We start from the raw sequence: 13702 nt of genomic DNA on the forward strand, positions 1-13702 counted from the left end.
ACATTTCTTTGATCTATGACTGCAGCTTTTCTTTATCATATAGAAAAACTAAGAAATACTGTTTCACTGGTCCAGCTCACTTCACATCAAAATGGGCTGTATGTTTGTGGCCCACAGTTTAAAATGACTTTAATATCACTGTCCTATAAGGTCTGATGTTTACATCGCAGGAGTCTGTCAGTCACTCAGTTCTTATCTCGTCCTTCACTCTGGTATATTTGGAACAGCCTAATGATCAGTCTGATCCCAAAGTGAATCCTGTTTCAATCCTCTGCCCTCTTAGACCTACTGAGATCTCAAGCAACAGTACAAGGTCTTATGCCCTTTTCTTGTGATGAACAAATTGACTGGCTTACATAGCTCAACATACTTTTTTCTTGCAGTATTTTGTTGTGAAGATTGATTTTTAATAATATGAGGGAAAACTAAACTAAACAGCCATGCAAGAATTTAAATATTCTGATCTTATCAAACCTACCCAGTCTTGGACATTTAGAGGAAAAGAGGAATTACTTACAGATAACAAAACATTTTTACCACAAAAAAGAAACAAACAAAAAACAAGCAAATATTTATATATTCAGTCTGTGTGAATGGATGGGTGTAGGTTTTATTTGATCACTGGAGAAGGGATGCATTAAGTGGAGTGTTATACAGTGTTATTCCTGACACTAAAAGCCACAGGCTGCAGTGCTTTACATCTTCAACCTCTTTAGCCCCTTGTTCTTCTCCATAAACTTTGGAAGTAGGTGAAACTGGAAAAAATGTGGAATGCACTGAATATTTCTCACTTTCAGAGTGTAAGGAGTTGATAACTCTGTCTGACATCAGGCTGCTTTTTGGGTTTCTTGTTTTGAGGAAGTCATTTGCTTTAATGTGCACGTGGCACTTTTAATGGTTCAGATATGTTTCTGATCATGTTGGAAAGTCTCTGCATGTTTCGTAACAGCTCTGCTGTATTATTGAGGCTGATTGAAAACAAGAAGGACTAGCAACAATGGCTTGAGATTAGTTAGGAAACTGGCAACAACTCAATAAACTCTGAGAAAAAGTTTCAATACAGAAAAAAAGTTCCTTCATTTTAAGGAATATAAAAAAAATGCCTGCGACCTCTTGACTAACTTAATATGAATGAGAACAGCACCAAACCTGTCTGTCTCTTTCAAGAAAAGTGTTTTTCCCCAAAAGCTGATGAAACAACAACATCCCCAGTCTTAAAAGTTAGTGTTCAAACTGTTCAATTGAACTTTTAGCCCTTCTTTTCTCAGTGAAGTGTGTAGACTGAAGCCTGGTCACAGTTCAGCTGCTAGAAGCAACAATTATATAATTTTTATATTTCCTTACAGCCAATAAAAAAATGGATGCAGAAAATTCCAAACACTTATGGAGAGTAATTATGAATACTTTAGTCACATGTCCTATAAATTATGGCTGAATCTAAGAAAAAACAGCAAAGCTTTGCTTTATTTTTATCTGCTTTACAGTCTCATCCACCATCGATTTGTTCTCAGCTGTCTGTTCACCAGAGCACCACAGGGACATTTCTGGGGCCAGAAGCAGAATTTGATCTCCTCTAAAACCACCCCCAACCTGCTGTCCTATCCCTAAGCTGCATTGCTGGGATGATGTCCATCTGATGCAAACTCAAATATACTGCCCTGATTAATAAACTGCAGGTGATGAGAATCAAAAAGGTACTTGAAAAGAAACCAGGTGATTTTTTTTAAGTAAAGTAGATACAAATCTGTTCTGTTTTTTCTTTCTAGATTATACCATTTATTAGGACTTCCATATTTCTTAAGCAATTAATATATTCAGGCCTGTGTAATGGACAATGAAAAAAACAAAAAACAAGAAAAAAGGTTCTGAAAAAAAGACTGAACAATAATCCAGTTTTCATATTTAACACAAATGAGTCCATGTTCTTGAAAGAAAAAAATCCACTCCAGTAAAACAGGGAAACCATAGCAAAGGATAAAAACAAAACAACATAACAGAGAAATTGTGTGGTTTACAAAAAAGCATCTTTTCTCATCCATATTCTAAACAAAATTCAGCCCTTTTGACTTTCATGATACCGTTTCATGGAAGATTTGACATCATTTGTTTTATCTTGTGTTTAACGTTTGGTTTATGAGGGTTTTATTTCACCAAAACAGTGCTTCTAGCTTTTATGTTAGCTTATATATTTGTGTTCTTCTGTATATAAACTAAGTAGAAATAGATTTGGGTCTATAGTAGAATTTCCTCACACGTCCCTTTGAGCTCTGAGGGAGTTAGCCACATTTGTATTTGTGCGTTAATCTGAGGTATTTTCACTGTCTGGGTGGTTTCTAGTCCTGCAATCTTTGTGCAATACGTTTAGATTATCATGTGAACTCTTGCAAAGAGGATGTAAACAGATTATAGGATTTTGGTATAAAGTAATTTTCTTTGTCATTATTATTTGAAGAGGTGTTTGTATGTGAAATATGTTGTGCTTTAATACCAACTTTGTAACACGTTACTCGTATCTACTTTTTTTTACATTTAAAAAAGTGCTTACATTTTTATCGTCAGTGTTAATCACGTTATATTTTTTTTAATAATTCATAATTCTGTTTGTATCTATGTATTTATCTTTTAAGCTCATTACTTTTTCCGAGTCTGACTTAATGAGCTCAGCAGTGGGTGGTGCTCATGTCAGCTGGTCAGTGAACGCATCCCTCCGGCTGTCTATCGTTCAGTGAACGCACCACCGCTGTCTGCTCTCTAGTTACAGTATGGCGGCTGGGACTTGCGGAGGAGGACAACTTCTTCTAGATTCCTTCCACAAAACTGTTGGAAGGCGACGGCATTAATATAAAACTTATAGCAGCAACCACGAGGTACACTGCAACAGACGACAGCGGCATAACTTGTGTTTCTTACTGGGGCTTTCCCCAGAAAATAATCGGACTGGTGTGTGATGCGTGAGGACCCGCAGTCAAGAAACTCCCCTGATTTTTCCGCGTCGGTTTCTGCTTTGACTGTCAGTTAGCCGGCTAGCTGCTAGGTAGCTCCCTTCAATGCTAACGCTCGCCTGCAGAGCTCTATATTAGCAAAAAGAAGCGCTAGCGTGTTGCTTTTATTTACTCCAGGTGACAGGGATGGTATACCGTATCCATTCGGTAAGCGGACTGGTTGAAAAAGATGGGGAGAAAAAATTTGTGGACCTGGACGATAACTTTGTCAGTACTCATTAGCCTAGCCTAGCTTAACCTAGCTTTCTAGTACAACGCCAAAAGAGAGTTAGCGCTTCGCCTGTCCACCAGCGAGTTAGCCAATTAGCATTTTAGTTGCACAAGACGACCAGATAATCCTCCCCTGTTCATCCCGGTGGATGGTTTTGAAACGTCTCCGCTGACTAATTCAGACGAAGAGTGGGCACTGAGCTGCTTTAGTTTTATAACTCAGGGGTGTTTTGGCGTTCGGGCTCGCTAGGTGTTCTCTGGTGGAGGGAGTGGTGAAGGTAGGGAGATAGGAAGGTAGCTAAGGTTCCCTGCATCAGGGCAACAAGGTCACTCAGATTATGAAGAGCCATACATGTCAACTACACTTATAGATGACACTTTAGTAAATGACAGACGCGTGTGTGTTGTGTGTATGTGTGTATAGGGTGATGAACGCTGGGGTGTGTGCCTGCTGTTAGCTTGCTGCAAGAGAAGACAACACAGCTCAGAAGCGCGCAATAATTGGACCTACTGCTCTTGATATACGTTAAACAGACAGTTTAGTCAGCACAGAAGGAGTTTGATGGACGTGAGGGGCTGTCAGTGCTATACTCACTCATGTATGTCTTGACACATGGCAGCTTGGTCTGTACATAGTGCCTGCTGTCACATATAAGCGTCGTTATGTAGCTTCGGTGGGCAGTCAGTGAGGGGAATGTCCTGTCTTTTTTTTATACCTGTTGGTTTGTTTTTTATTTCTCACACACGAGAGAGGACCATGTTTACTAGTTAGTGCCTAGAAGATTAGAGGACTAACATTTCAGCCTACAGATAGGCCGCAGATATCGTAGATTATTCCTATTTTTTTTGGAGGAGGGACTGCACCAGAAAAACCTGCCACTCTGGATCAAGAAAACTTGCCCCTCGTCTCTGGTTGGAGTAATACTCTCAAGCCAAAATCAATGCCTTCAGCGCTGGCAATATTCGCCTGCCGACCCAACTCGCACCCATTCCAGGAGCGGCATGTGTACCTGGATGAGCCCGTCAAGATCGGCAGGTCGGTGGCTCGGTGCCGGCCAGCCCAGAACAACGCCACCTTCGACTGCAAGGTGCTGTCCAGGAATCACGCTCTGGTGTGGTTTGACCATAAGACTGGCAAGGTAAGCGGCAACAGCACTGAAAATTACTTTACTTAAATTGCTTTACTTTGGTTTTTATGTGGGCCTGAAACTACAGTAGATAGTTACTTTACTCCATGTCTTCTTATGGGTTGGCCAAATAAAGAGAACCACCAGTGAGAAATATCACCTCATTGGTTTGCATCTTTAAATAGACAGGAATAAAAGCCCTATAAAGAAGAATTTTGCAATGTTAGCTGTTCATCTTGTTTACTTATATTTTCCATGAATGAGCCCAATTAGCTCACAACCTTTCTTTTACTGTGTAAATAAGGTTATTACCTAAGAGCTTAAAATGTTGCAGGAGATCCAACTTATTCCAAACTGAATCATGGTAACCCTTACATCAACTTGGGATAATTTAATATGCCTTATAATTGTGACTTGAATATTTATAAATCATTTTTACCTTCATGAATCCAGGTAGCAGATTTTAATACAGCTATCATTATTAATACTAATAATGATATTTCTGCTGTGGATTTAACAGGCTGCTGTTCAAAGTTTGAAATATATGAGCAGGTTGTGGGATGAAATGAAAAAGCAATGTTAACAACAGCATAATCTGTGACAATAATCTGTGTCACTATCTGTGTCATTTATGCTGATGGATTAGTTTGTGTCACTATGAATTGTGGGGAGGCATTGTCTCTTCAGTTATAAAGGAAGTGCTGTAGCACATGTTTTTAGTGTTTAGAGCAGGGGTGGGAAATTGATTTTTTTCCAAGGTGGCCACATGAGAAACTGTGACCCTTGTGGAGGGCCACACCAATAAACTGAACTCAGATATGCTCAGTTTTCTCTTCTTTTTCTCACGTGAGCCCTTGGGAAAATGTATTTTCCCCCCACAGTTTAGAGAGTTCAACCAGCTCTTCTTATTGCTTCCTTGTCACTTCTGTTAGGAACCTCCATAAGAACAGCTGATGCTGTGACTAGTCGGGGCTTTTTCTGGTTAATAATAAACTTTTAAGCGATTGGGGCACTAAGCAGGATTAGTGAGTGTGTAGTTGAGGTAGGGTAGCTTACTTAACAAATGTGTGCATTTTGCTGATATTGCCCAGCTTTTAATTTTTAAAAAAAGGAAATTTTCAGCAAATTAAATACGGCTTTAAAACCACTTAATTGATAACTCTTTGTTCTGTGGACTGATGTGACTGAATGACTTTGGAGGAAATCTTCACACATATGTTTTTAAATTTATTTAAGTAGTTGACTTAACCTGCTATCTAAAATTACATAATTGAAAAGGATCAGGATTTACAGATGCACCAGTTGGAATTTTCTTCAATTTTAACTGGTAGCATATACCCACTCTGCTTCAATGCAACGTTTTACTTTCATAATAAAATAAATTATTAAATTTAAGAATTTTCCCCCAAACTGCAGTACATTACAAGATCTTCTCTCATTGGAAAATTGAAAATAAAGTTCGCCGTCACTGGAAAGAGTTACAAATAATTGAATGAAAATGAGGTGCTGTACACCTACCTTTACCTGTCATATTTTATGTAGGCAAACAATGTCAAGTTCAACAGATTTATATAACAAAACAAATGTCAGGTACTTGCATCATTTCCTAGTATTTTTATAACTTCACCAGATAACAGGGCATTGACCCTTCTCTCTTTTCCCACTCATCTCTGTAATTTGTCTCGTAATTGCTTTGATCTTTTGCTCACGCTGAGGCTGCTGGCTTGTGTCTGGCTCTAAGCTCTGGATAGTTGTAGCTTTAACCACTTTTCCTTTGTTAGGTTCTTTGTCTCAGTGAGATTGTTGTTATGAACTTTTTCACTCTTGTGTTTTATTTTGGCGAACTGTGTCTTCACTTGCAGTGAGGAGGTTAGATGGTTTTGACATAGTGTGTGGTTGTGCATGTGCATATGATGATTTGTCTGCATTGCTGTGTGCATGTGTTGTGCATACATGAACTAGCCTTTTCTCAGTCAGGGCAGAAAACGCTGGCCAAGTTCCTGATTGGGGAGTTGATCGGTGCATCTCTACTGAGTTGGGACCTTTTTGTAGTGACAAATCCAAATTTTGCAGCAACATATTAATGACTAACCTGGCATTATGGATGCATCAACTCAGACTTGTCTTTCTATCAAATGATGGCATTTATCTCTGCCCATCAGGGACCCTAAAAAGCAAGATTTTCACCAAGAACGATTTACTAAATCTGTAGCCAGGCAGTACATTATTAAATGTCAACTGGCCCAACTTAGGAGCCCTCCAAATGTTGCTGCTATTTAGATTTTAGTTTTCATTTATATCTGCACTTATAAAACAGCTGTACATTTTAATTTTTTCTTTCGTTCTGTTTTTTTAAATAAATACTTATGACTAACTTCCAGTGGATTCCTAATTCGGCTAAACTTTGTGAATTCTCTCTTTCATGGATGACTTGGTGTTAAAGTTTATTGTAACAGCTACACTAATCATTTTATTGGAGCTGAAAGAGTTTGGACTGTTTAACTGTCAGTACGGTCCCCGTGTTCGATTTTTGGGAACTGAAGGAGACTTTGGACCTGGACATGTATAACTGCCAATAACTGAAACTGAGGTTGAAATCACAATACAAACTTCTCCCATCTCATAGTGTGGGACCATCATTTCATACCATAATACTCATGTGGAAGTGATAATTTATTCTCACTTATTTTAAGATTGATCAGGTAATACATGGACTGAAAATCTAAATTGTTGCACTCTTAGCCATTAAGAGCGCTCTTGGTGCTAAACCAAAAAGATAAAATGAAAATTTAGTGTATCTGCCAGGTTTTCTTATAAATGGGATGTATTTATTTATTTAAATAAATAATGTGTCTTTCTTCTGAATTATTTAAGTAATTTCTGTCATTAGAAAGTGGACAGTAAAACCAAGAATCTGTTAAATGCAGAGAATGAGATAAAAATAGTTGTAGGACTCATTTTTCAGACCAGGGGCTAAACTTAGTCCAGGGCTAACCAAAATTCAAAGCAGATATTCATTGAATGGAGCCCACATTCCAGTCTACGATTAGACTTAATCCCTTTCAGGGGAGCCAAACTGTTGTTTCGTTAAAAGGCACAGGTCTGAATGTAAATTGGGCATATAAAATCTGTGCGTTGTTGCATCTGTAGTTTCTCTGCTGAACAGGTTAAACGGGCTGAGACAGCCACGGGATTACCCAGCACTGTGGTATGCAGGGACTTTGAAATACCCTCTGTATGTCTGTGTGTGTGTGTGTGTGTGTGTGTGTAAAGGCAGCACAGGCTATTTATAACGACACTGGCAGCGTCATCCTTTCCTCTGTTCAGGAATAAACGCACATGCAGACTCACACTGATCTGTAGGATCTTACCATGCACACATGCTGCTGAATGTATTGAAAGAGGGGAGTAATGATTTGAGATTATTGGTTTATCACTTGAGTTTTTATTATTACCAGGGAAGTTTTTTTTTCTTATGGCTCATGAAAAGGTTGTATTTGCTCTCTATATGTGTGATTAATACAGTCAGTTAAATTTTAATGTAATAAATGTAGGACCTAGATAATTCGTTTCCTATAGAATGAGGTTTTGTTTGTGGCAGTGTCGGGGCAAAGGGCATGTGTCCGCACACAAGCATGTCCGTGTCAGGTAATGTTTCGCAGTTTTTCATTAGGTTCTTTATTTTTAATTTTTCACAGTGCTTCACACTGGTTTTACTTGTGAAGCAAACAGGCATACATGCACGCACGCTAATAAGAGTTTTTTTTCCCTTACAGTCAGTATTTTCACATCAAAAGACCAATAAATCCTTCATTAAACTGCCTGCATGGAGAGTTTCAATGTGAAGGAAAGTGATGTTTTTTTTCTGCTTCCATCCACTGATATAAAAAAAAAATAAATCTGTAGATACTAATTATTCTCGCATATTTGGATTATAAATATAAAAGTTCATATCTCCAAAAAAACAGTATTACTATAGATTAAGCTTCCCAGTAGTATATGAAGTCGAATGACAACTACCTTGCGTTCTAGTATTATTACCTGTTTTGCAATTAACTCACATAGATTGCATGGGACTAAGGCAGCAGAAATATGTATTAGGGTAATGCTACCTACACACACACACTCACTCACTCACTCACTCACTCTAAAAGTGGCTTGCCTAACCTGTACCTCATAACCGTAGTTTCCTCTTGCAGAAACAATGTTTGTGTGTCACATGACTCTGCAGTTTTAGTTCTTGTAAAAATCAGTCTAATGTGAAAGGGTTTGAGGAGTGATTGCTGTTTGGTTATTCACTATACATATATATATCTCCCAGCCATATATACGTGTGTATACATGTGTAACAAGAGCCGGGCTATCAACACCTACGCCCTGCCCGTGATTAGGTACCCAGCTGGTATAATAAGTTGGCCAAAGGAGGAGATAGAAGCCACTGACATCAAGACAAGGAAGCTCCTGACCATGCATGGAGGGTTTCACCCCAAGTCCAGCACCCTGAGGCTGTACGCTAAGCGGATGGAAGGAGGCCGGGGACTGGTGAGTGTCAGCACCACAGTCCAGGATGAGACGACGAACCTCCACGAATACATCACGAAGATGGCCCCAACTGACCGAGTGCTCAGTGAATACCTCAGGCAGCAGAAACCCAAGAAAGAGAAGGATGGCGAGGAACCATCATGGAAGGACAGGCCCCTGCACGGTATGTACCACCCGCAGATAGAGGAGGTGGCTGATATCCAGAAATCCTACCAGTGGCTGGACAAAGCTGGACTGAAAGACAGCACAGAGGCACTAATCATGGCAGCACAAGAACAAGCTCTGAGTACAAGATCCATAGAGGCTGGGGTGTATCACACCAGGCAAGACCCCAGGTGCAGGCTGTGTAAAGATGCCCCTGAGACAATCCAGCACATAACAGCATGGTGCAAGATGCTAGCAGGCAAGGCATACATGGAACGCCATAACCAAGTGGGCGGCATAGTGTATAGGAACATCTTTGCCGAGTATAACCTGGAAGTTCCGAGGTCAAAACGGGAGATGCCCCCAAGGGTGGTGGAGAATGACCGAGCTGAGATCCTGTGGGACTTCCAGATATAGATGGACAAAATGGAGGTGGCAAACCAACCGGACATAGTGGTGGTAGACAAACGGCCATAGTGATAGATGTAGCGGTTCTGTATGACAGCAACATCAGGAAGATGGAACACGAGAAGCTGGAGAAGTACCAAAGGCTCAGAGAAGAGCTCGAGAAGATGTGGAGGATGAAGGTAACAGTGGTCCCAGTGGTAATCGGAGCACTAGGTGCAGTGACTCCTGAGAGAGATGGGGGTATTTATGCACTTCAAAACTGGAACTACTAGTGACCTTAACTACTGGTTGTTATATTGTTCTTACCTCAGGTTTTTTGTTTTCTTCTCTTTCAGCTATAACATTTCTGTCAATTCTGCTCTCTTTGTTTGTGTTTTATTGCTTTTCTTTTCTCTTTTTTCCATATGGTAAATGGTAAATGGCCTGTATTTGTACAGCGCTTTATTAGTCCCTAAGGACCCCAAAGCGCTTCACACATCCAGTCATCCACCCATTCACACACATATTCACACATTGGTGATGGCAAGCTACATTGTAGCCACAGCCACCCTGGGGCGCACTGACAGATGCGAGGCTGCCAGACACTGGCGCCACCAGTGGCCCTCTGACCACCACCAGAAGGCAACGGGTGAAGTGTCTTGCCCAAGGACACAACAACAGAGACTGTCCAAGCCGGGGCTCAAACCGGCAACCTTCCGATTACAAGGCAAACTCCCAACTCTTGAGCCACGATCATTTCCATATTCTATTCTTTCCCACCTCACCTCAGACTTGTCTTTGGGCTGTTTCTTCACATTAATGAAGGTAATCTTACCTGCTTTAAGAAGCTCTTTCTGAGGTGGTTTCTAATCACTTCATGTGTATTTTTACACTTTGAACTTGCAGCCCATGTTTAATTACCTCTAACATCTCTGAAACTTGACTGTGAGAAGCTCATAGTCTGGCAGAAAGAGCACACCAGGTCAGACATAGTCCTGAACATTATTAGTGTGGATTTGCACCTGTTAAACAAATTATTATTTTTTTTTAATCTATAACAGCAGTTGCCTATTGACTCAAAGATGTTTCGACATCTCCCATAGTATTCAGGACGGCAATGCCTTTATCACTTTCTGTTTGAGATCTGTGAGTGTGAGGGACATATTTCATATGTAACAAAAAGAGGCAATGAATGCCCACTATGTCAGAATAAACTGACATAAACATGTCTAACCATATTCTACACATGTATATGGATCTAGCCTGCAAGAAATGAGGGTTGCTGATTTTAGCTCTGCTAGCCACAATCACCAAAGCTCTCAAGTACACATGCAGTATTTTTATGGCCAATGTTTAACCTCATCTACCTGACTGTGGTCAGTTTACTAATGTTTGTGAGTGTTTGCTGGTTTTTCTACTTAGTTGATTAGTCTGACACCCTAGACTTCAAGCAGACAGGGAGCACTGACCTGCCATACAAAATTGCCTGTAGATGACAGCAGGGTTTTTCCTGGCAAACACTCAAAAAGGATTCCACATTTCTTACATCTGAGGAGATGACTGCTTGAGAGCCCATCAGAGCCTTTAAAAACCAGGCTGACATATTGTCTTTTACATTTGGTCAGGTTATAGTGTCTCAGTCAGACTGAGAGACTAACTCTATGCTTGCACGCTATGCCGTGGACTCCTGGTGCCACTAACTACTGCAGAGGAAGGATGAGCTAATTGACATGAACGCAGCTGGTGAGATGAATATCTGAAGGGCTCTGCGAGAAAATAATGAAGTGTTTATTTAGGTAGTAGCCATCATGGGAAGGTCAGACTCGACCCAGCTGCTTCTCTCTTAACCCTGGAGGTCCTGGGACTTCAGTTTAGGAACGGTATGGCTTCAAGAGCTCCAGACAGTCAGACAGATTGATTTGTAGCAAGAGGATATGTCAGTCAGACAGTTAAATAGTGCTGTGCCATTTTTGGTTCATGTTTTCTACTTTCCTCAAAGCGCTTTAAAAACTCTTGATAAATGTGACTAATTGATAACACTCTGTCTGTGCGCACATCCCATTAAATTTCCTGCTGTTTCTCATTACTCACTACTCTTACACCTGATCTTTGTTTACATGTCATAAAAAACGTGGGTAGTGCACCAAAATGTTATAAATGAATGAATAGGGTTATTATAATGTTATAAGTTAATCTAGAAACAACAAATGTAAATAATTTTCCTTCAAAGTGGCCCCAGAGAACCACATGTCCTACCTAATTAGAAATGGTTCTTAGCAGACTTGTCTTGGATCAGAATGGCTGCTTATAGGGTGGTGTATAGAGCTGTGACTGAATATTAAAAATCTGATTTATATATATAATTGAATATTAACAGTTTTCCTTGTTTGATGGATGGATGTTAAAGGAGTGAATATATACATAAGCAGACTTGGTTCTTGCACAGTTATGTCTGAACCAATTTTACATTTTCCTTCAAAAATTTTTTGCCTGTTTGAAAACCATAAATGTAATTTTAGCTTTAATAAATGAAAAATAAAATGATTTTCCATTTTCCCCATTGGCAGGACTGTATGACTGTCATAATATTTCAAACCTACCCAGCCTTTTTAAGTAGATGGTAGTCAAAAAAAATGGGTGGACTTTATATAATATAATATAAATAAAGGAAGCTTTACGTCAGATTATATCAGGTTTACGTCCCACCTCACTGACATGAATCATAGGAACAGTTTTCCCAGTTGGGTTGGGCAGTGTGTTTAAAATTTTCCGCCAGACAATTGCTGATATATTGGTAAAAGTAAAAGCCTAACCCTAACCTCACCCATTACCACCGACACCACCACATGAAGAGTTGGTCATAATAGTGAAGAGAGCCAATATATTTGTCCATTTTCCTAACTCTTTTTACAGGTCAGTGTCTGTAGCCACTGACCAGTTTGTCAGTCGGATGGAGTTGCTGGCAGATACTTGTCAGATTAAATCCAATTTAGACTTAGCGAGGTGATCCCTCTAATACAGCTGTATTACTCACTAGTTATCCCACCAGTCATTCATTCATCCAGTGTGTTTGTATGCTGAGAACCCTAACACGTGCCAGTAGACCAGATCAGACCAGACTTAGCATCCTGCAGGACATGGACATGACTGCACAAGCCAACTCTTCTTGTTTTCTTTCTTTTTTTTTTTTTCTGTCAACATCTGGTTGTTGTAGGTTTTTTTTTTAAAAAAAAGTGAATCATTCTATTTTTATTTATACTGAACAACAATGTAACTTTTCTTATGATGCAAGTGTCCCGTTTGTGTTGATTTGTATGCAGTACCTCATCAGGATCAACTTTTCCCTCTGTGAGCTCTCTGTGCAGGATTTGGAATTGACAGGTAGAAAGAAAGAAGGGAAAATCTATGCAGAAACTAAACTGAACGAACTATGAACAGATTTAGAAGATTCAAAGGCTCATTATCTACTCAGGTGTAAAAACCGGTTAGCATGTAGAAACCTAAGCATTGTATGAAAAAGAGAATATTGATGTAATAAAAACAAGCGTTGCCATTTGCTATGAGGCTTTTTGTACTGTAAATGCTGCATGGTTAATTTTGTTTTGATGCAATTGTTGTTGCAACCATGAAAATCAACTCATCAACTGGTTGGGGTAGAGTGCGTCATTTGCTTAATCTCTCGATTAACAAGTGCGTTGGGTACACAACCTAAATGATTTACAGACAGACAAAAAAGAGCTCGTATGTGACAACACGTTGTCACCTCAACACATAGCATACCGATGCTCCCTTTCAAAATAAACTGAATCACGTGAAAGAGTATGCAGAGAGTTTACGGATGAGAAGCAAAAAAGAGCCGTCAGGTGCTAAATAAATAAACCTTTGACTCAAACTTTTGAAAGAAAATGGTAGCTGTTACAACTTATGTCTAAAAATGTATAGTTTCATGCATCGGTTAAAACACTCGACTCCAGGTAAAGGACGCCCAGCTGGAAAAACGTCACGCAAGTCGAGTTGCCCGAGATTCACAGAATTTACAGAAAATGTTACATTTTTGTGATTTATATCGTTGGCAGGACGATAAATGTCTTATATCGGGATATGAGATTTTGGTCATATCGCACAGCCCTACGTCGGTATGTCACGCGTTGGGAATGAGAATGCTCTGTATATAAATCATGTTAAATACTTTTTTACCATTTTCATAAAACAAAATTTTCATAAAACTAAAGTCAATGATGAGGAAGGTAGCCAATGTGGATTTTAACACAGCATCATTGGTAGTTAGAT

General features: G+C 39.6%; 1 protein-coding gene across 7 annotated transcripts in view; it reads left to right on the forward strand.

Moving 5' to 3' along the window:
* Nucleotides 1–2714: 2714 nt before the first annotated feature.
* slmapa (sarcolemma associated protein a) overlaps nucleotides 2715–13702 on the forward strand; it is a 77446-nt gene continuing 66458 nt past the window's right edge. For all 7 annotated transcript variants that reach the window (XM_040003397.1, XM_040003396.1, XM_040003399.1 and 4 more), the window contains exon 1: nucleotides 2715–4351. In XM_040003397.1, the coding sequence (XP_039859331.1) occupies nucleotides 4154–4351 (198 nt within the window). In that variant the 5' untranslated portion in view covers nucleotides 2715–4153. The remainder of the gene's footprint in view (nucleotides 4352–13702) is intronic.

The sequence above is a fragment of the Simochromis diagramma genome, unplaced genomic scaffold (genome assembly GCF_900408965.1).
Source record: "Simochromis diagramma unplaced genomic scaffold, fSimDia1.1 OVJJ01000320.1, whole genome shotgun sequence".
Lineage (NCBI taxonomy): Eukaryota > Metazoa > Chordata > Actinopteri > Cichliformes > Cichlidae > Simochromis > Simochromis diagramma.